This window comes from Tenrec ecaudatus, chromosome 1 (assembly GCF_050624435.1).
Source record: "Tenrec ecaudatus isolate mTenEca1 chromosome 1, mTenEca1.hap1, whole genome shotgun sequence".
NCBI classification, from domain to species: Eukaryota; Metazoa; Chordata; class Mammalia; order Afrosoricida; family Tenrecidae; genus Tenrec; species Tenrec ecaudatus.
Genome location: NC_134530.1, coordinates 37,162,716 through 37,186,200, shown reverse-complemented (window position 1 = coordinate 37,186,200; position 23,485 = coordinate 37,162,716). Strand labels below are relative to the sequence as shown.

At 47.2% G+C, this 23,485-nt stretch overlaps 1 protein-coding gene and 1 non-coding gene across 4 annotated transcripts in view; both read right to left on the bottom strand.

The window, feature by feature from the left end:
* PRDM2 (PR/SET domain 2) overlaps positions 1-23,485 on the bottom strand; it is a 159,271-nt gene that overhangs the window by 102,803 nt on the left and 32,983 nt on the right. For all 3 annotated transcript variants that reach the window (XM_075550930.1, XM_075550932.1, XM_075550931.1), the window contains exons 3-5: positions 15,651-15,765; positions 14,541-14,644; positions 510-662 (exon numbers count right to left, since the gene is read on the bottom strand). In XM_075550930.1, coding sequence (XP_075407045.1) covers positions 510-662; positions 14,541-14,644; positions 15,651-15,765 — 372 coding nt within the window. The remainder of the gene's footprint in view (positions 1-509; positions 663-14,540; positions 14,645-15,650; positions 15,766-23,485) is intronic.
* LOC142437873 (small nucleolar RNA SNORA48) lies at positions 3,675-3,819 on the bottom strand. The gene has a single exon (XR_012782380.1). It is a non-coding gene; the product is annotated as a small nucleolar RNA SNORA48 (small nucleolar RNA).

Here is a 23,485-nt window from a genome sequence, read left to right as displayed (position 1 = left end):
AGCGCACACCCTGAAACCTGCCATTCTCGTCTTCCCCACCAACAGTGAATGCTTCCGAATGAAAGTCTGGCAGGAGGAACACGTGTGTTCTTCCTGAGTTTCTATTTGAAATAGACATTGGGAAAAGAACGAGCATCCCAGGCGGTGTCCAGTGAAGACTGCTTCCAGGGGTGGCCAGTCCAGCATGGCCACGCAGAGAGCCGTGTATGGTTGCATCAACCTGCCAGTCAGGCGCAGTTCTAATGCTCTGTGTCTGAGCACAGACTAACTTATTAGTGTCTAGGAAGAGACAGTCTGTAATTACCTAACAGGCGCTTCATGCTGTGGTTCACGCACACACACGAGGCTGAGGCAACCGTGTATTTAAAACACAGATCCTTGGGTACGTGGACGCTGGAGCGGAAGCACACTGCACATAACTCTTTCAAGGTGTGCAATGCTGCTACTGTCAGTCAAGGCTATTTAAGGACAGCATTTCGGAAAAAGCAAACAGAGTGACCAACAGTTACCTTTAATGTTTTGTAGTAAATGGCCCTGTTGATTTCCAGTGGGAATAAATTTTGCTCTTCTCCCGAGCAAGCCCAGTTCACATATCGCAGCCAGTTGCCCTTCTCTGGATCGGTGGCATCAATGCACATCCATCCCAAATTGGGGTAATATACCTGTTTTGGGGAGAGGTAGGGGTACACAAGAGAGAGAGACAAACCTCTGTTAAAATCGGAGGGCATATCTTTCGGATGTTTCCATTTTCAACATAGAAGACTTACTGTATATACTCGTGTAGAAGCCGAGTTTTTCAGCACATTTTTTTCTTTTTTTTAATTTTATTTTTATTTTTTAAACATTTTATTAGGGGCTCATACAACTCTTATCACAATCCATACATATACATACATCAATTGTATAAAGCACATCCATACATTCCCTGCCCCAATCATTCTCAAAGCATTTGCTCTCCACTTAAGCCCTTTGCATCAGGTCCTCTTTTTTTTCCCCTCCCTCCCCGCTCCCCCCTCCCACAGCACATTTTTGATGCAGTTTTTGTGGTGAAATCAGGTGACTCGGCTGATATTCGGGTCGGCTTATACTCAAGTATATACAGTAACTCTTTCCCTCCGATGGAACCAATTTACAGAGGGAGCAGAGAAAAGAGAGCATACACAGTGGAAACCGAGGTCCCAAAACTATGTCATTCTCATTCAGGACTTTCCCATCGAGCTGTTGGGAGTCATCTCCGCCCTGATGTTGTAGTTACAGTGACTGATGACCTTTAAAGGCTTTGCAAATATGAACGGAAACACAAATGACAACTATGATCCCAGAGCGTCACTTAAAGACAAAACGAGAGCTTGCAGCAGTGTTCTGCAGCACCCACATTTCACATGCTTTGGGGTCCCAAGAGAAGCGGAGTCCTGGGCCCAGGAATGCTGGGCTACCGAGTCCCTGGGCCCTTACTGTAGAGCAGTGGCTCTCCACCTTCCTCGTGCTGCGACCCTTTCATACAGTTCCTCATGTGTGGTGACCCCCTCCCCCCCAAATCATAGAATTATTTTTGTTGCTACTTCATAACTGTCATTTTGCTACTGTGATGAATCGAGCAACCTGTGAAAGGACTGTTCCACCCCCAGAGGGGTCTCGACCCACAGACTGAGTGCTCCCATGGAGCAGCTGGTGGTTTTGAGCTGCTGACCTTGCAGTTAGCAGTGCCACACACAACCACTACAGCACTGGGCTCCTCAGTCACCGTAAGCACCAAGAGAATATTGTCGCTACCACACGGGAGGGCTTCAAAAAGTTAATGAACACATAGAACTCAAAGACAAGGGCATCTTCCCATGAACTGTCTGAAGCCCCTTGGTTAAAGTTCCCCCCAGTGAAAATGTTTCAATAATTGGCCGTTTACTAAAACACCTGTTTGCACACTTGGAAGAAAGGTGACCCATGTAGTATTAGATTCGGTGGCAGTTAGGGCTTCTGTCACCTTGCACTGGTGGAGGGGTGGAGCCCAACCTGTCAATCAGGTCACCCCCTGATGATGCCTCCTGGGGGTTGTGCCCTTTTGATAAGGGAGACAGTGGTGGCAGTGAAGCCACACCACCACAGGGGCTCCTCGGCATGGTAAACTTAGCATCCGCAAATGACAGAAGCTGCATTCGTTCTGAAATACTTTGGGGGTCACCTTTCCTAGGCTGGTGAAATGAGGGGGAAAAGAGTAGATGGCCCATACACATCATCACTTCCTATTTGTTACTTCCGCTTAGCCCACAGAGGAACTGTCTCACCTTGGGCCCTCAGTCAGAACTAAGGGAGGCTGGGCTCAGGGGGAGATGTCTTGCTTCGAGTTACAGTCACAACAGCAGAGCACCACTCTTGCCCTGGCCACAAGATGCCCCAGCTAACTGGACTACTGGGATTGCAGGCAACCCACCCTTGGTGCAGGTGAAGGCCACAGCGGGCAGAAGGCAGCTGGCGAGGCAGCAGGAGTCTCTGGCCAGCCTGGAGAGCAGGAGGGGCTGTTGCCGGAACCTGCTGGCCCTTCGGGACAATGCAGACTTCTCGCAAAGAGCAAGCGTTCCAGATGAGGGGAGTCTTTCTATATTGTGTCTAGCTAATTTCACTTCACAAGGCACTATGGTGTCTCCTAAGTCATGCTGTCTGGTGTGTGATCGTTTTTTAAATAATACGTTTTATTTGGTGTGATTGAAAAAGGTGATAATCAAAAATAATGTTTGATGGCTGATGAGGAAACAAATTGGTATCATTTTTTGGATGAATTCAGTTGTACTTAATACAAAAAATGTTTCATCTTTAAATGTACACACGCTCTAACCAGCACATGCTAGGAAGTATTATAATGAGAGAATTGGGCAGTTATGCCAAGATGCATGTAGAGCAGTGGATCTCATCCTTCCTCAGGCCGCGACCCTTTCAGACAGTTCCTCATGTTGTGGTGACCCCCAACCATAACATCATTTTCGTTACTACTTCATCACTGTCATTTAGGTACTGTTATGAATCGGGCGACCCCTGTGAAAGGGTCATTCAACCCCAAAGAGGTTGCAATCCACAGGCTGAGAGCATTAATTCCTTAATGCTCCCCCCACCCCCACTATCATGACCCCAGTCCTACCTTACAAATCTGGCTAGAGTGGAGCATGTCCACTGGTACAGATAAGAGCTCTCAACACACAGAATCCAGGACAGATAAACTCCTCAGGAACAGTAATGGGAGTGGCGATACCATGAGGGTAGGGGAAAGGTAGGGGGGAAGAGGGGAAGAAATGGGGAACTACCTATAATTATCAATGTATAACACCCTTCCCTCCTGGACGACGAACAACAGAAACGTGGGCGAAGGGAAACAGTGGATGGGGTAAGATACTAATAATTTAAAATCTATCAGGGGCCCATTAGGGTGGGAGGGTATTGGAGGGAGGGAAAAAAAGAGGAGCTGATACCAAGGGATCCAGCAGAAAGAAAATGTTTTTTAAATGATGATGGCAACATATGTACCAATGTGTTTGATATGATTTATGTATCGATTGTTATAAGAGCTGTAAGAGCCCCCAATAAAATGATTTAGTAACTAAAAGGAACAAAACAGTGGTTATATAGGAGTACTTCTTTGTTGTTTTGTTTTTGTTTGGGGGGGGGTGTTGTTGTTGTTGTTGTTTTAATGTGCCCTAAGGCATGAAACAGCTCTGGCCACGATCTGGGCATCAAGCTAGGATGAACAAAGGGCTACCAGTCTGCTCTGCCCCTGACTGATATAAGAGCACCTCCACCAATCAGGTGTCTCTATGCCCACAGCCAGGGGTTAGGAGTATTTCTTTCTGGGGATCAAGTTAGGTGAACTTTGTTAAATTGGAGATTCATCGGAAGTATTCCATGGCAGCTCTTGAGTGGGAGGCCTACCTGCTTTTATGATGCACCCATGTGAAAGGAGGGGATTGTAGTTCCACCTCCCTCCCCCAGTTGTTTGTACTGTGTTTGAGGTCTGGAACATGCAAACCACTGCCCCCAGTCTGTTAGGACTCACAGGGACCCTTTAGGACCGACTACAGCTGCCCCTATGGGTGTCTGGGACGAGAAAGCTGGGCAGGACGAGAAAGTCTTGCCTTTCATCCACAGCACAACTGGTGGCTTCAATGCCGCCATGCAGGGAGCAGCCTGCTGTACTGCCACGGCCCTATGCTCGTGTGAACTACTAGTTTTTAGATACATGAAAGAGCATTCTGTCTCATTTTTGAGGTTGGGTTCTTGAAACCAGTAACTTAAGCTAAATTTGATTAGAAACAGAGAATTGATCAACTAAGGACTTGCTAAAGCAAACAATTTATCATACACTTCCTTATAAAGTTAAACTCTATAAAAATGAGAAAGCAACACTTAAAAATTTGGTCATCACTCAAACTTTTAAAACACACACACGTCCACCAAGCACATTATTGGGACAGAGTGCATCTATGTGTCTGTCATTCAGAACACTTTCTACTTTTCCCACTACTGACTTCAGTGGCTCATCGCAGTGGCCATACAGGACTCACAGACAATGCACACGATTATGGGGCTAATTAAGAACAGTTACTAGGTTACAGTGCAGGTGAGGATTTCTCAGGCTCTGGATGTTCAGTAGAACACATTACTAAGTTCCTGCAGGGATGCTAATGAATGCCCACGGGGGATGCTAGTCCACGTTAAGCCTCAACTGGAAGCTGTTCACGTCAAGCACCAGTGGTCAGCGCCCCTGGCTGTCATAATTACGGTATATACTCCTGTATAAGCCGAGTTTTTTAGCACAAAACAAATGTGCTGAAAAACTGGGGTTTGGCTTATACATGGGTCAGTGGTACCCCACCGAGGTGTAACATCTCCCGGTGACTGCGGTTCCTCCTCTGTTCATTCAAAGCCCCGCTGACACTGCAGGTTTTGAATGTTTGTTTACTCACGTCTAACCAATCAGAGCCGTCCTATGACGTGGACGGCTCCAATTCGCAGAAGCACCCGTAGTGATTCACTTACTCCGGCAGCTGAACTGGTAAGGATGTGTCTGTGGCTGCGCTCCGTCTCTCCCCTCTGGTCTCTATGTTAATTCACATCCTGCATTTCCCACCCTAGGCTTACACTGGAGTCGATCAGTTTTTCTGGTTTCCCAGGTAATAATTAGGTACCTTGGCTTATACTCGGGTCGGCTTATATTCGAGTATATATGGTAAGTGCCCAGAGGCATCCCACTCTATAAGCCACAACCTGAAGTCGCTCAGCTCTACCTCTGTCTGTGGGTCAGTAAGCCCAACGCCCTGTAAGGACTCAAGTACCACCACTCCACAAGCCAGCCTCCTGCTCCCCAAATGCTGACCTGCACAAGCTCAGTGGCTGGGAAACCCACCATTCTCTCTCATGCTCCCGCCCCTGCAGACCCTGCTGATTCTCTGAAATCACAACTTCTTCTGGATCCAGGAGGTTCGCTGTGCAGGGGTCTACTCCCAGGGGTCAGCCTAGAATTGCCCTTGTCGGTCTCCAAGCCACATCTTTCTTCTAGAGTGAGCCCGGTGGTTTTAACCCAGGGCTCCTGGGTGAAGAGAAAGCTCAGATAAGGAAGTGACAGGGAGTACCAAGGAAGGATGATCCTACTTCTTAGAGGAAACCACTGTGAACATTTTTGTATATTTAGTTTCAGATTTTTTCTCACATGCTTATATGGTTAAAAAATGGTGTCATATAGCACATCCTTCCTATAAATGACTTCTCCAGTCATCAGTACACTGTGATTATAGCACGTCAGTAAGTGTATTTATCTGTTTATCCTTGTTTTCTTTCAATTACAGAAACTATCTTGATAATGTATTTACTGCAAACAGTCTTAAAATACAAAAATAACAGAAAATAAGTTCCTATATAATCCTATAATCCTTTATCCAGTAGTTGTTTTAATGTCTGTTTAGTGTCCCAATATGTGGGCGAGCTGCAGTTTGCTCACCTAATTCTCTAGTTTTCTGGTTAGCCATCAGTTGGAAACGGTGCAGTAAGCCATGCTGCTAGGACCATTTCTCTACATCGCCGGTTCTCCACCTGGGGGTCGCAACCCATGGGGGGGGGCAAACGATCCTTTCACAGGGGTCGCCCAATTCATAACAGCAACAAAATTAAAACCACTGAACTAGAGGCATGTTGTGTGTTCCATTGGTGCTCTGCTGCACCTTTGCTGACTCATTCCTTCCTTGTGACCCTTCTGTGAGGGAATGCCTACAGAGGGGCTTAGTGTCTCCTCTCCAACCTCCATCATTTGCATCAATATATTTGTTTGTTTTGGGTCTTTTGTTGCCTGATACCTGATCCCGTTGACACCTCATGATCACACAGGCTGGTGTGTTTCTTCCATGTGGGCTTGTTGCTTCTCTGCTAGGTGGCCGCTTGTTTATCTTCTAGTCTTTAAGACCCCAGACATTATTATCATTTAATAGCAAAATAGCTGGGCACCATTAGCTTTCTTCACCACATTTGCTTATGCACACATTTTGACTTCGGCAATCATGTCAGGAAGATAATCAAAGGTTTTCAATGAACCAATGTGTACACAAGTTCTTTTCAACCAGATAAGGGTACTTGTCGATGACAGTTACAAGTTAGCTAACCTTCATGCTACAGCAAAGTATGGTAAAGAAACTAAATGGTGCCCAGCTATTAGAAAGAATAGCGTCTGTGCTCTTAAGATCGATCTTCAAACCAATAGACATGAGTGAAGCCACAACTAAATCCACATAGACAAAGCGCGCCAATTTGTGTGATCCCAGGACTGTAAACAATATAATCCAAGTCCAGAGGAGGGAATGATGTCGGAATTTAAAATGTGAACACATGGTTGGCAGAAAGCTCTGGTGACAGTGAAAGCCCCAAATCCACACATAGATTAAGCTTCTGGTGAATGAACCTCGGACCATAGTCAAGGAATATAAATACCCTTTGTCATCAGACAGAAAGTATTGTAGAGACAATTAGAATAGACATAGGAAAACAATGTAACATCTAATTTGATCCCTTCTTTTGATCCATTTAAAAATTATAGCAGTTTAAAAAAATTGGGTGTAATATACTTCGTCAGTTGACCTTTCTCTTGACCTAACCTGAATTTGCTTCATGCTCAAATCTTTCTTGATTGTTCTAAGAAAGTAATTTCTTCTGTGGCTTTTGAAATACTGTTAGTGGGTTTTTTTACTCTTCATTTTTCTTTTGATTATTATTGTTTTCTTGTTTCTGTTTCCCTTCATTTTGGGTTGTCATTTTTTCTGTGAGGTCTCCCAGTTTGTGAAGCCCAGAAGGGGTGGAGGCAGAGGGACAGTAACTGCTGTGATGGCTTACTGGGAAGGGGGACGGGGAGAGGCATTGGGCAAAGGCCCGTGGATGCGGGAGGGGAGGGGGCATTGGAGGTGACTGTGGTGACGTGCATACAGCTCTTTCTAGAAGCTGCTTAGCTGTGGAAGTGCGTGATGTGTGACTAGTATGTCAAGAAAACCACCTAAAAATGAGAGAAACCAAACAGCCTAGGGTTACCATGGGAGAAGGGGGCAGTTTTTGCTTAGGGGACACTGAATTTATTTTAATGAAAAACTTGGAGGGGGATCTCAATAACGGTTGTACAACACAAGGAGTACAATTAATGGCACTGAAATATACATACAGAAGTTGTCGAATTGCTGAATGTTTTGGTGTGTATATTTTTGCCAACATTGAAAAAATTACATGAATAAAAGTGAGCAAGGGGGAAAAGAAAATGTTCTAAAATTGACTGGTAAAAATTGTACATCTCTTCTTGATATGGCTGAGATATGGCTGAACTACTGAATTGTAGGATATGTGAATGAAGTGCCAATAAACTGTTTTTAAAAATAAAAGAAAGGGAAATACATGTGGATTAAGCTTGCGGTGAATTCCCTCTGACCTAGACCAGGATGGGTAAATCTAGAGACAATAGTTGAATTAATTGAATTAATGGTTCCTTGGCGGCAGGCAGGGGAGGTTGGGGAAATAGGAAGCTACGAACAAGGAGCACATTAAAGAAGAAAATGTTCTACAGTTGGCCGTGGTCACGATCGTACAACTCTTCTTGGCAGAACTGAACTATTGAATTATATGGTATTTGGATTATGTCCTTATTAAAAAAAAACATTAGCTAACCTTCAAACTCCAATGCTCATGGTTTGCTGTGAGCCTCCGCACTGTGGTGGCTGCTGTGTGTCTATGCTGCCAAGGTCACCTACCAGCAAGGTCACCTACCAGCAAGGTCACCTACCAGCAAGGTCACCTACCAGCAAGGTCACCTACCAGCAAGGTCACCAATGGTGAACAGGTTTCACGGGGGCTTCCAGACTAAGAACGGACTGAGAAGAAGCAATGGATGGTCTATATCTGAGGGAAAATCTTATAATAGCAGAACATTGTCTGACACAGGTTGGAAGGCACTCAAAATACAGTAGAGGGCGAGCTTCCTCCTCAAAGCAGACTTCCTTAACGATGTGGACAGAGCCGTCCTGGGTCCCTTCATTTGCAGATGAGGCACAAGTCAAAATGAGCAGAAACAAATGAAAGCTTACATTAATAATCAGACTGTAAAATGTACCAAATATGAACCTAGGACAATTGGAAATGTGCAAACATGAAATTGAACACTTAAATATCAATGTCCTAGGCATTAATTAGTTGAAACAGACTAGTATGGGTCATTTTAAGTTGGATAAACTTATGGTTTGCTATTCTGGGAAAGACAAATTCAAGAGTAATGGTATCACCTTCATCGTCAAAAAGAACATCTGAAGATATATTTCGTTATACAGTGCTGTCTGTAGGAAGCTGATCTCTATGCACATATAAGGATGCCACAGTACTACAACTATCAGTCGGTTTTTCACACCAGCCATTAAGCATAAAATCAAAAAAATCAAACCCACTGTCACTGAGTAGTTGCTGACGCACAAAGGTTGTAAGCTTGGAGATTATTTATGAGAGTAAATAGACACATTAATATCACATGCAAGGAAAATTTTGATGAAAATAATTCAAACATCAACTAGAGGCTGACGGACGTCCCAGCAGGTTTCAGAAGGGGCTGCAGGACGAGGCTGATATCAGAGGATCTTCCCTAAAGCAGAGCCTCCCAGAAAAACGCTTCCTTGTGTTTTACTGACTGTGAAGACACAACTGTGTGGAGCAGAAGGAATTATGGATAGCCTTGCAAAGAACTACAATTCCAGAATTCAGCGTGCTCGTGTGGAACCTGTACACGGACCAAGAGAGAATCTCCCGGATAGCACAGGGGTCTGTATGATGCAAAATCAGGAAAAATGTGCATCAGGGCTCTATCTTTTCACCACACATATTCAATCTCTACGCTGAGCAAACAATCCGAGAGCTGGACTGTATAAAGAACACACCATCAGGATTGGGAGAGGGCTTATTAACAACCTGTTTGCTTGTAAAGGAGATGAGGACAAGAGCTACAAGCTGATGGGGAATAAACCCTGCATCCGTGGGTAGACTGCAGGAGCGACCAGTCCCTGGCAAGGGTCAGCATGTGAAGTGAATGGTCATCATCAGAGGGGGAGCGTGACGCCGTGGCACAATGAAGGGCTCCACGAGAACAACACGCACGAGGGTGGCACAGGACAGGGCAGTGCCCCTCCGCAGAACCCCCTATGTCCCTGTGCACCACGAACAGGGCCCGATGCGTTCCAGGAGATTACACTGAATCTTCACGGGAGCCCTATGAAACACTATTAAGCCCCGTTTACAAATGAGGACACTTAGGCGAGGTTGGTAACTTTATCAGAATCACAGAGCCCCGAAAAGCCCATGCCAGATGTAAACCTGGTCCCCTCCTTTCCTCCTGCACCAAAACAGAACACAAGCAGCAGGGAGGGGCAGATCCACAGTACTCTCACCCGACAGAGGGCGTCTCTCACTTGACCCTCCTCTTCTTTCAAGCCCTCTTTTCCCATTCCCAAACTTCTCTGAAGTAATTGGGGACCTGGCTCCTTTCTGCCTCCACCACTAAAGACAACTAGATATAAACTCAGTGTACCTAGAATGTAATTTCCCTATCATTCCATTTCCAGTCTATTTAACGCAGGCATTTTGCAATAGCCTAAAGTTATGCAAATTCAAAGTTTCACACACATTCAAATTTAGGAACAGGCTCAAAACAAAATTCTCCAGTCATATGTATAGAAAAATTGGTAACAAACAAACCACAAACAGTTAAGCACAGTCGCCTCAGTGAGTGTTGATGGGGTTTCAATGTATACCTTATCACCTGGGGAACTCAAAGAAGGGATTCTACCCTGTCATGTAGGAGAGCTAAGAGTTGGCATCAACTCGATGGCAGTGCATCTTTTGTTTTGTTTTGTTTTTTTACTTATTTGTTGTACTATGTATTAGTTCATTTGTACTGGTCAAAATATTAAAATATCATCAGGCAATGAATGCAAGCACACCATCATTTGAACCCTCAATCTTTTGGCAACAAGGATCAATCTCAACTTGTAATAACCAACTTACTTTGGCAAAAAGCACTACCAAGACTTAAGATCAGGGTAGATCTATCAACTGTTATGCTGAGAGAGGTTATACACTCGCCCTAAGTTCTAGCTGCTCTGGACACCCTCCTGCATTGCACATGACCCAGAGCACTGACACATTACTATGGAGACAAAACCTCTGCTGGGGGCCCAAGTTTCCATCCCAGTGGCCCTGGTTTAGCCACACCACCCAAGGCTGCTTTTCCTGTTTATTTCTCTGATGCCCCAGCTTGCTGAATTTCACACATTGGAGCCTTTCCCCTGAGCACTGGCCTCCAGAAGACACTGCCAGAATCCATCTAGTACCACAAATACCATCGGCTCCGCTCCGTGCTGCAGAGCGTAGGACCACGTCTAACGTATGGTGACAGTCTCTCAGCTCGGGGCTGGAAGAAGAAATGAACAGCCGATCACCCACATAAAATGTCTGGGCTAATGAGGCCAAGCCACCAGCCTGAGCACAAGTTCACTTGTTTGGGAACCAATCAAAACACAGTTGCCGCTGAGTCTACTCCCCTGAGGGCCAGCGTTGACCTGGGCGAACTAGGGAGACAGGTGACACAGTTTCCACACAACAAAAGCTCGAGAAGCCAAATGAAACAGAAAGGTAATAACCCTGGAACCCCGAGTTTCACAGGAAAAGGTGGAGCAATGGGTTGGCTATCGACTAGAAAAGAGGCTAAGTAAGCGAAAGCATCCAGAGACACAGCCAAACGAAGGCACCGAACTCACCGCCTTTGAGTCTATCCCAACTCACTTCAAGCCTACAGAATAGGGGCCGGGACTCTCTACAGGAGTAGAGCCTGTCTGTTTCCCTCAGAGCAGGTGGAGCTTTCCAACGGCTGACCTGGAAGATCACAGTTCAGGGCACAACCATGATGGCGCCATGACTCCTAAGGAGGCGACAGCCTGGTGAACTGTCTGTCAATCTGACGCAGCATGGCCACAGTCAGCTCCGCGTGCTCAGGAACAGCACAAGTGCCTAGACTAGCGGCTGACAGCATCAACGGGGGTCCTCCAGCCTCCTGGTTACCAAAAGAATGGCCAACCCTTATAACAAGCATGTAGTGCTCGGGTCGTTTTTCAAAAGCAGTAACTAGAACAATTCTCAGGCGAGCAATTCAAAATTTCTGCTCATTAGAAGTAATCCGAGCCTCATGGAAGTGCATGGAAAAGCATCTGTCCGCAGTGGCGTTTCAAACTCTACAGGGCTCCGTGTGAGCGGAGGCCGGGCGCAGCAGGGCGGTGGCAGCACCTGGCAAACCCTGCTGGTAGGGCGAGCGCCCAAAGGGCCCGTGGTGTGTGCTCACCCTAAGGACGCCCTGCTGCGGGTCCTTTCCCATTATTTCTTATTTAGCAGAATGTTTGCACTGAGAGCTTAGAGGGCGCCAGACTGGGTTTGATAATCAAGGGTCCAAGAAAAGCAATTTAATACTCTGTCTTCGATGAGGTTCAAAGTGGACTGCGAGGCTGGTACAGGAAGCCCAGTTGCTGAAAGGTATTCGGTCTTATGGGGCTTTGATAGCAGAACAAACACCAAGATGAGGTGTTGATTGTAAGGGGTTTCATTTACACTAATGAGAGGCATTCTGATGTAGGTCTGAGGATAGGGCCAGAGCAAATAAACTGATGCAAAACACTACATTTTACCAGCAATTTTTATATTCTTCTTTTAAGAAACACATTTTAATGTATGCTCCTATAAAGCCACATGCACTTAACCATCCTTTGATACATATAAACCCAAACGCATTGCCAAATCCTACTCATAGCAGCCCTAAATAGAGCTTCCCAAATGGTGAATCTTTGCAGGAGCTCACAACCTCGGCTTCCTCCCACGGAGCAGCTGGGGATTTGGAAGAGCCAGTCTTGTGATTAGTGGCCCTACTCTCATGCCTCAGCCTCCCCAGAGCTCTTTGGGATAGGCGTTCTGTATACCTTAGAGTCAAAACGATCTAAGTGAAATGCAGATTGCTTTTTAATTGCAAACAGGAAAAGCCAATTTTGAAAAGAAAAAAAAAACTAAATCTCTACATCGGATTAAAAGAACTGGTAATATCATGTATCTTAAATTAACAATGTGCAATCACTAAGTAACCTATTATGCTGCCAGGGAATCAGAGTTGGGGTGGGGATGGGGTGTGGGGTGTGGGGTGTGTGGGGTGTGTGTGTGTGTGTTTAAAAAACTATGCAGCCAGGGAGTGTGTGTGTGTGTTTGTTTAAAAACTATGCAGCCAGGGAGAGAGAGAGAGAGAGAGAGAGAGAGAGAGAGAGAGAGAGAGAGAGAGAGAGAGAGAGAGTGTGTGTGTGTGTGTGTGTTTAAAAAACTATGCAGCCAGGGAGAGTGTGTGTGTGTGTGTGTGTTTAAAAAACTATGCAGCCAGGGAGTTATATTAACTACTAAAGACAATGCCCACATGACTAAAAATGTCTTGACTACAAAATTATGCTGTAAAATACACTGCATTTTGAATTTTACAAGTTTCCCAAGGGACGCTAATGGGTATGCTCTAAGCAAGTCAGCACTTAGTGTACATACTCGTGTATACGCCGAATTTTTCAGCACATTTTTTGCGGTTTTTGTGGTGAAATAGGTGCCTTGGCTGACAGTCGGGCAGGCTTATGCTCGAGTATATACGGTGATTTGTTGTTGTTGTTGCTGTTGTGGTGGTTTATGCTGTTGCTAGGTGCCCCTAAATCGGCTCTGACCCACCGTGACCCTCGGCACAACAGAAAGAAGCACTGCCGGTCCCTCGCCATCCTCACAGCTGTCCCTATGCTTGAGGCCACTGTGAGAGCCACTGTGCCACGGAATTCAGTGAGGGGCGGTCATGGAAGGAGTTCAGGAAATGCAGAACATTGTGAGTTAGGCTGTGAAGCCCAAGGTCAGACGGCGTGCCCCACGGGAGAAAGAAGGGTCCTTCTACCCCAGGAAAGGGGTACAGTCCTGGAGATCTTTGGGGCACGTCTACATGGTCTCGTGGGTTGCTTTGCGTCAACACTGGCTCAGATACTTTGAGTTTTAGAAGCACACGTGCACGCCAGCACTCTTTCCCTTCAACACTGGTGAAACAGCACTGTGCAGGATTCTCGTGGTAAGCCCGTTTCCCAAGTCCTCTTAGACTGAGAGTCACAAGCTATATTGTGAGGGACTCACAGCAATTAAGGAACTCAGAGTTGATGTGAGAAACGAAGGATTTGCTGGTTACAAAAGCAGTGCTTACAGCTCCGAGAGAAACAGCAACAGGCTCACATGTAAATGCCACAAGCCTTTCTTGTGTCCAAACATCCCATGGCATCGTGTACTTGTAGGCATCTCCCGATTTGTCCAACATAAGATGATCTGGTCAGAGTGCTTTTCTCCCTCATCATGCAGAGCTTCAACTGACTTAAAAAGGAGCCACACGGGGGAGCTCCTTTGGGCCCAAGGAGCCCCTGATCTGAACCGACTTCCACATCAACGCTGACCTCCAGTGCAGCTTTGCAGAAACAATTCTCGGCCGGCCTTCCCAACTCCCCGACTGAGCCCCTTTTCCAAGTGTCCCCACTGCTAAACTGCAGGTCTCACAGCACAAAGGTGAAGCTGCCTGGCTGAAATTGCAGAGCTGGAGACAGGATTTGAACCCTGGGATCACCCCACTGTGGGTAAACACAGTTCTGGATTGGCTGCCACACCACCCCCAAGATGTCAGCAACCCAGAGTATGTCCTAAAATACAGACTCTTTGGAGGCCTTTTGGGGTGCAGATCCGCAAGCCTCCAAAGTGGTAAGAAGTCAAGATCTCACCTGGAAAGTACAACACCTTGAACAAGGCAACGGAGTAAGTGCATGCAACCTGTATTGCTCAGTAGGTCAGTCTCTAGCCAAGAAAATACACAGTCTCTTTAATAAAAGTATTTCTTGGTCCTAGCTAATCTCCTTAAAAATGTTCAGAACTCGGGTAAACAAAGGATTACAATGCTTCCTTACCTCCCACATGTATACATTATTCTTAACCTGAGATCTTTTTTTCTTATCGCCAGCAAAAGGCCCAAACTTTTTGCCTTTTACAATAGGTTTCGTGGCCCAGACACCTAAAAAATAAAACCAGTATTTTAATATGCATTTTAATTCTTTTGAAGATTGAAAGCATTAAAATCTATCCAGCAAGTCAAAGGCCAGAGTGCCAAACAGCAACGTCAAATTAAAGCCAGGGAGATCAAGTTACATCTACTGAAGTCCGGTTCTCAGTGGGGTTTCCTTCTTTCTTTAAACTCTTCTGTATTTTTCAAGTTGTTTATAAAGAGCCCTTATGTGTGGTTTTTAAGGAAAGAACATTTAATGTGAGTTAAAAACTTCGTGTCATGTAGAGCAATCACAAATGCTATTTGAAAACCAGAAGAGTCACAATGGAGGCGAAAGAACACGATCAAGGTGTTGTTTGTTGTCAGGTGCCGTCGAGTCGGCTTTGACTCACAGCGGCCTCACTTATGGTGAACAGAACACCAATGTAGGGGCGCTAAAAATGATTTTAAAGCACACTTTCCATTTCTCTACAGATTCCAAATTGCCTCCGAGAAATAGGAGTGTTTTTATAAGTTAGAAATACAATTATATGATTAAATGTTTCTGAAGTTTATTTGCTTAAAGTGAAACGTTCTCTACTCCAGATATTAGCAGTATAAATAAGAAAAGAAGATACACAAAATCAACGAGGGACAGGTGTGCAAACAATTACAAAATAACAAAGTAAACATAATAATCAAAACACATTCAGATCATGAGGGGATCAGAGGGGAGGGAACCACACATATTTTATGGGACGACTAAGAAGCCAGAGAGAGGGGACATTAGAACTGAATTACAATGGATGGGTGGGGGAGAGAAAACTTCTTGTTCCATTTCTATAATCTACAACCACTCTGGATCTTTAATGGGAAAAAAATCATCCGTACCACATAGTCTTTCAAGTCAAAAAATTAGTCTCTGGTTTCTATGGTGACCCTCCAATGCCCCAATGGACGCCTGGCTGCAGCCGTTCCTTGTCCCCCATTCGAACCCCCACCCTCGGCAGCTCTGTGGAACCCTGAACCGACTCACCAATCCGGGTCTTGTCCACAGCCGAGGGGAACAGCCTCACTTCTTCCGGAAGGCCTCGAAGCACGTGCTCGGGGACCTCGGCCAGGGTCTCCGTGGCGGCCACAGTCTCGGCGACCTGCAAGTCCCGAGACAGAAGGATCACAGCAAAGGCAGGCAAGAAACTGTGAACATCGCATTTTCTCGTCCAATAAGCAAATATGCAGAACTGTAACCGACACCTGAAGCTGGTGGGCCGACCCGAAGCGACCATGTCAGCACAGCAGGGGCGGCTTTGAAGCCCGTTTGTGAGTCTGAAGGAACCACCGCCAACTTGACGGTCGTCTGCGTGGATGTGTGCGGCTCCAGCCACACGGCTTTAATTCGCACGCAACGTGGCAGCGAAACGCATCTCAGGCTGACTTTTAAAGCAAAGGCCCCACGGGCATTTGGCACACTTGAAAAATAAAAATCAACTCTCATACTGCAACGAATACTGGGGCACGTGCTATTTAAGGCGCCGCTGCCCAGCTGAACCACGTCCATCAAGCTCTCCCCACTCCGTGGGTTCAAATCCCAGGCCCTGCTTTCCCACCAAGAACACAACACCTCCCGTGGCCCCGGCCTGGGACAGAACTTTCCAGGGAACGGCAGCTTGCCACCACTCTGCCTGCAGGCTGTGAGCGCGAGGGGCGACTGCTCTACACACGTCAGGCTGCAGACCGTCTTAAGAAACCAGATTCCTGAGATTCCTATGAGGACAGAGCTCAGAAACCGGAGGGGAGGGGATGTGTCTGCCATCTGGTAGAAGATGACAGGCTATCATTTCCCGAACAGCTTTCCCGTCAGGAAGACCATCAGCCAGGACCACACTTGACAGAAAGCACAGGTCTCCGTCCGCTGAGACCGACGGGCGGTGCCGGGAGCAGGTTTGGAGTGCGCCCGCTTTCCTTTCATCGCTTATGGTCACACTTTTCAAAGGAACCAATGCAGGCAAAGCACAAACTCCAGCCCAGAGGGGCTAATTCTTCCCACAATTAAGCTCTTGTGGATTTTAAGAATGTTGTGTGCCAAGAAAAGAACCACATCCAAATGCGCAGACTCCCAGAATTTTAAATTTTTAACATCAAGTACTACTTCAAGGGAAATCCATCTCAAAGAAAATAAGAGCTCATTAGAAAGCCTACTCAGCATGCACTGTGGCCTGCCAGAGCGGGAATGTGCAGAGAAGACAGACAGTTATGGGTTGGGGGAGTGGGGCTCATTTCTTGGACTAGGCAGGGCCAACGGGGTTCATATTTTGGAAGACACAAGTAGTGCTCCCCATCAGGCTAGCACTGAGCCCAACTCAAGTGTCTCGTGGTACATGGGAGTATAAACTCGCCCTGAGAAAATGAGCCCAGGGTAGTTTTAAGTAGTTCTATGTAGTGAACTTAACAGGGTTAAGAGTTCTTAACAGGGCTCTTCTAGCCTCGGTCATTTTACTCCTTGATGTTCCTGAGGGGGCAGGGCAGGAAGGTGGGGTGCCACACTGACTGGATTAGCCGATCCCCTGGAGTGATGCTAACAGAACTGTGAGGGCCCTCCTGCTGGGTATGGAGTCAGCCATCTCAGAAGCAGAAGAGGGGCTCTCACCACCAGCAAGAGAGCGGTCAGGAGGGGACCCATATCCTTTGGACCCAAGATTCCTGCACATTAAAACTCCTCACTCCCGGAGACAGCTTGGTCATCAGAGGAGCAGAAGCAGAACTAGGGGCCAAGAGCATGAGGCAGCCATGGACTCCTCAGCCCGCAGAGAAAGGAAAGCTGAGTGGTTTGGGGCAAGAGGCAGGCTTAGGGAGTGGGGTGTGCCTCTGGGCATTTCATTGGGGAAGCTGGGCTTGCTGGCCCACAGAGGCGGAGCTGGATGCTTTCTGGTTAAGGCTCACAGCAGAACGGTATATACCCTTTGGGAAGACTTTAGAAGCCCTGAATGAGCTTTGTAACACTGCCCGAGCACGGCAGAGGCCAGGTCATAAGGCTGAAGGCCAGAGAACAGCCTGCCTAAAGGTGTGGCAGAGAAGAAACTATCCTGACTGAGCAGCTCTGTCTTTAGCAGTTCTCACCTGAATTATACCTTTAGCTTCTCTAATAAGCCCCACCATCGAGAGCACTGTCTCTGGGATGCTTGTGGCCACTGCAGTGAAAGCTCCCGGCCACGGAAGCAGAACGCTTAGGAGGGGATGGTTGGTATCAGAACAGGGCCTGTCTCAGCTCAGCCTTGTGGCAATCCAGCCTGGGGAGCCAGAAGAGGTCAGCTATGATCCCCACACCGTTTCCTCATTAGTGAAGAGTCCCGTGTGCATATTGCTCACTTCTGACGTGTGCCCTCTTCAGCATGAGAGCAGGCGACCCTCCCTTTCTTAGCTATGCCTACAGAGACTCAAAGGCGCTGCACGCTGTAAGGATCATGGGTCCACTAATGTAAACTGACACTGCTAGCCAGTCTTGCAGTACTCCGCTCTTGCAGCAAGTAATCCCTGTATCAGCCCTGATGGCGTAGTGGACTACTGATTAAGCTGCTAATCACAAGGTCATCAGTTCAAAACCAACCATGGATCCTTGGGGAAAAGTTGAGACTGTCTTCCCCTGTAAAGATAGATGTAGTGTCAGAAACCCAAGAGCAGTTCTACCCTGTCCTCTAGGCTCACTCTGAATCAGGGTCAGCTCAATGGCAGTGAGTCCTCTGCAGAAAGTGCTCTTCTGTCTCCTACACATGACAGTGTACACCCACCCCTGCACACTCACAAGCCCAGGATTTGAACCCTTGTCCGTCTCACTTTAGAGGGCAAGTGTGTCGTTCCTGTGCTGTTTGAAGTCCCGGGCTGGACTGTAATCTGAGAACTTCTGCCCTAAAACCTCCAACCTCCCAGGGAAATGTCCACAGGGGTGGAACTTAAGGCAGGAATGGTCCTGCTTTGGGAAGCTGCATCGCTAGAGTGTAAATCAGAGACCAGTTGGATTACAGTTTCTGAAACTCTTGTGAATAAAAGGAAAATTTCTGTACAGGTAATGTTTTTGGCTAACATATTATTTTTAATTTGGGCTCTTCTATGCGGGTAAGGCAAGCTCCCCCCCTTCCGCCTCCCACCCCAACCTCCTGGTTAGTTCAGTATCCTGCACCCTACCATGGGTCGGGCTCAAGCACAACAGGAGGCCCCCAATCCAGCCTAAGCCATGCAGGTCCCACCCAGTGCAGGCCTGGCCTCCTCTTCTGTCCCTCGGCTGGAATCCCCATCGGAGGGGCTCTGTCTAATGCCTGGAACATTTCTAGGAAGTCGGTGCTTCCAGAAGTAGAAAGGAGGGGCAGGAGGGTCTGTGGACAGAGTGGTCTACCGAAAAGGAAGCGCCCTCTCCCTTGTTTGACTGTGTCTCTATGGCTCTTCGCACCACTGCCAACCACTGCTCGGATCATCAGGCTACCATGAAGACAGCTGGTGCGTTTCCAGCTGTACCAGCAGACCTTAAATGTTTGTTGTCGTGTATTTGTTGGATGACTAAATGACTCTTTGTAAGCTAACAATTCTTTTTTTAGAAAAAGGAAAGATCATAAACTCCCTCTTGGTGACCCTAAAGGACAGGGAAAAAGTGCCCCTGGGTTTCCAAGCCAGTAACTCTTTTCAGGAGTAGAAAGCCTTGTATTGCTCCCTCAGGGGCCAGTGATTTCAAACTGCTGACCTAAAGGTTAGCAGCCCAACATATAAACCACTATGCCCTTGCAAATCATTTTTAAGAAAAGGGAAGTTTAAAAATTAATAAAAGGAAAGGGATTCTCCTTACATGTGCCTGGATTTCTTGAATTTCAGTTAAGCCATATCCTGGGTTCATTGAAGTCTTATCCTTTCTAAAAAACATGCTCTAAATTCTAAGCAAAAACTTTACTAGCAAACCTTTGGAGGGAAAGAAGGCTATGTTCAGAGCGTGGTTTATTGTTCATCTACATGCGTACACCAAAGAATCAATTTGATTTTGTGGCTCTCTCAAATTGGTCTTGTCTAAATGACATCACACTATCTACTCAATTAACTTACTGGCCCTATCACATTATATACTCAATTAACTCACTCCGAGGTTGTCCCTACTATGGACCACGCAGTGTTCAGCACTTGACACCTGCCTTCCCCATGCATGGTTTGTTTGAGTGGAGGAGATACAGAAATCTGACAGATGTCAGATTTATCGGTGTCCAGAGATGAGGGTGAAGCTGCTTTAGACAAAGTACTTTGAGGGGGGAAAATAGTGACCTTAGAAGCATGTACAGAACTGAATGGAGAAACCATGTCGTTAAGAGAGACCACCGGGACAAAAGCCTGAGTTGAGAATAAGCTGAAAGGGCGTGGAGAACAGACACGCAGAAGGCACAAAAGGGAGAGGGGAGCAACTGGAGGTGAAGCAGGTGAGGCGCCCCATTTGCTTATCTACCAGAAGCCGGGTGAAAGGTGGGTGTGTGTGTAAAGAACCCCTGGCTGCTCTTTCCTCCTGGAGTGGCTATAAGGTACCCTGAGCCCACATTCTCCTCTGGGCCACCCCATCCTTGCTGCCCATGAATAAAAGCATATTTCCATTTTAGGGGCTTTTAACCCTAATTACTGTGGGCTTCTCTACTTTCCCATTATGGTAGACCTCAATCAGGACTCTATTTGACTGCTTCGTGAAGTACAGGCTCCGAGCCATGCATGTACCAATGAAATGAGCTCATTGGAACAGATATTAGAAAAGTATTCAAGTTAATTTAGTAAATCATTTCATTATTAACTATTCATTGATCTCATCATCCCCATATTTTCCCCAACCCAAACTCAAAGAAAGTCAAAGTTCCCCCACTTCTCCAAGTAGAATGAGTGCTGGTGCTCTTGTGGGTTCCATGTCGGCTAATGGTTCTAAACCACCAGCAGCTCTTTAAGACAAAGCTGAGGCTTTCTACTCCCGTAAAGATCTGTCAACTGGGAAACCCACAGGGGCAGTTCCACTCGGTCCTATAGAGTCCCACAGGGTCACTATGAGTTGGTATTGTCTTGATGGCAATGAGTTTTTCCTAAATGGCCACAAAGCTCTCTCGATCCCTGATTCCATCATTCAGTCATTCAACAAATACTTCTCAAGTGCCTGCTCTGGGTAGGTACCGTGCCAAGTATTGAGGACACAATGGTGAATAAGCTTAGCCAAGTCCTTAGAGATCATTGGATTGCCGTTTGACCTCGCTGCAGAGCCTCTTAAAGGTCATTCTTTCTTTCTCATAATACTTTTTTCCAGCCCAGGTGACCTACTGAGGCTGGTCAGGGTCAAGGGTGGGGAGATTTACTTCCTCCTACCCCTGGGCCAAATCTGTGCTCCACATGTGACATGCACTACCTCATTTAGCCCCCACAGTGTGTCTCTCTGTCTGTCACATTGTGGAGGCACAGGCCTGTGTGTGACTGGGACACTGGAAGCTATGCTATGGAATTTCAAAAAGCAGCATGGTCACCCATGGTGGGCAGGTTTCAGTAGGGCTTCCAGATAAAAGTATACTCCGTAAAAAGGCCTGACAATCTACTTTGGAAAACTGGCCAATGAAAACCCGATGGGTTACAACAGAGCATTATCCAACTGACTTGCTTGGGACACATCCCAAGCCCAGAAATCCCACTGCTGTTGCTTCAAGTCTGACTCACTTCAACCATGAGTAAGGTTTCCAAGATGGCAACTCTTTACAGGAGCAGAGAGTCTCCTCTTTCTCTCATGGAGCAACTGGTGGGTTTGAGCCACCAACTTTGGGGTTAGCAGCCCAATGCCTAAACCACAGAGCCAGTGTGCGGTCTCCTGGAAGAGACACCAGGTTTAGGGAAGAAGAGGGAGGCCCAGTGAGCATGAGATGCACCTGGTGAGATGGACCACTAAGATTGGCTCAAGGGGGACACCGGAGCAGGCAATGTTCTGTTCTGCTGTGTACTGAAGGGTATCAAGAGCTGGGGCAACATGATGGCAGTTGTCTGTCTACCTACCCGCTTGTCTCACACTGATAGGAGTGCTGAGTACCTCTGCCACACTATGCATTGTGTCCGACCTCACTTCATCATTAACAGCACTCTTGGCTAGAGGTATTTTGAGGCTCCCTGTCTTACAGCTGACACTGAGCCTTGACACAGTCACCAGCAGGGAGCAGTGGAGGTAGGACTCACGCCCGGCAGTTGGGCTTCGAGTAGGAGGCCATGCAGAAGCCCTGCCAAACGCTCTCACACAGTGCAGCCACGTGAAAGGCCAAACAATGAGCCTCCAGGGTCTGCGTGTTCACCACCAAACTGGTGGGGTTTCATGCTACCTGAGGGGCTTCAAAACATTTTTTAATCCCATTTCTACAAACTTTTGGAAGCCCCTCATTCAGCCCAGAAAGGCATGGGGAAAGGGTGTGTCAGAACTCTGATTAAAATAACACCAAGATGTCACTGCCTTTTCCTCCTCATTCCCTCCTGGGCGCACACTGGCCTTTCCCGGGCTTTGGCATGTGGTGATGTCAGCACTCGGGAGGCTACAGAGGATGAAATTGTTCATTCTTGTCTTCTACATCGTTTTCTGTTCTCTGATAAGGCCTGTGGTCTAGCACCAATGTACCCACGTCCACTTCCTGGGTTTGCTATTGCGCTAGAGTTACGTAAGGTGACCACTGGGGAAACCGGGCAACAGTGCGTGGGACTCTCGCTAATGTTTCTGCAACTTCCTGAGCCTGGATTTCAAAATAAAAAATGACATAAAATCTCTGTTGATTTCGAACTTAGCTAATATCCATAGCTATAACCCCTACACACAAAAGCTCTGTGGGCTCCCACTCCTGGCTTTCTGGGCTTCCACCTTGGGGCAGAGGCAGAGGCAGGCTCTGGAGATGCTCACAGATGAAACGCGCGATATGGTCAGAGTTGTCGAAGGTGAGCAAGGCGAGCTCAATCCACACACCCCCTCCCTCTTCCTGAGTGCAATTGTGCAGCGGATCCCAGTGAGCAGGGAGGGTTTGGCGGCTCATGAAAGAGCACTGCGGGTGCAAACGCTTCTGCATCTGGCTGCTGATCTAAAGGGTGCAGGCTGGACACACCCAGCGGTTCATGGGAGACAGAGCCTGCTGCCCAAATAACCAAGCAGAGCAGTCAAAGCTGCCCCGCGAGGTCTCTGTGCTTGGAGAGAGATGCCGGAGCACACTGTCAGTACCCTACTAATTCCTAACGGCAGAGGGTGCAAGCACCCCAGAATAAACTGGGGCCGAGTTGCCAAGGCTTCAGAATATTAAAGAGGAACCGCAGTGCCTCACCATGTGAACTCCTACGGGACGGAAAGAAACAGCCAGAAGACGGCTCCTCCCCACGGCTTTGGAGACCTTGGGGTGTTTGCCTCGGACCCCAGTAAGGCAGGCTAACGTGCACTTGTATGTGCAATGGACAGATGGCAGTGGGTTGGCACCCAAGAAGACCCAGGTGGGCAAATGGTTAAGACATGCAACTCTAGCTAAAAGGTTAGCAAGTCAAACCCACTCAGAGGTTACCTCGGGAGAAAGGCCTGGTGATCTCCTGACAACCACATGGGGTAGTTACTCTGACGCACACAGGGTGACACAACGGCAACTGCTTTTTTGTATTTGCCCCACCCAGAAGGTCCCTGGAAGGTCCTGAGAAGCCTGCCCCCATGCCCTGCTCTAAGAGGCTCCCCTAAGATGCGTGGTCTCAACCCGCTAAGCGGCACCTCCCAGCAGGTTTCACTTGGCCTGTGTTGTGTAGTGGTCTCTGTCCACCAGAGGCTAGCTTGGCCGACTGTTTCACTCGGCCCTGAGCTGGCTACCTGCCAGAGGGTGCCTA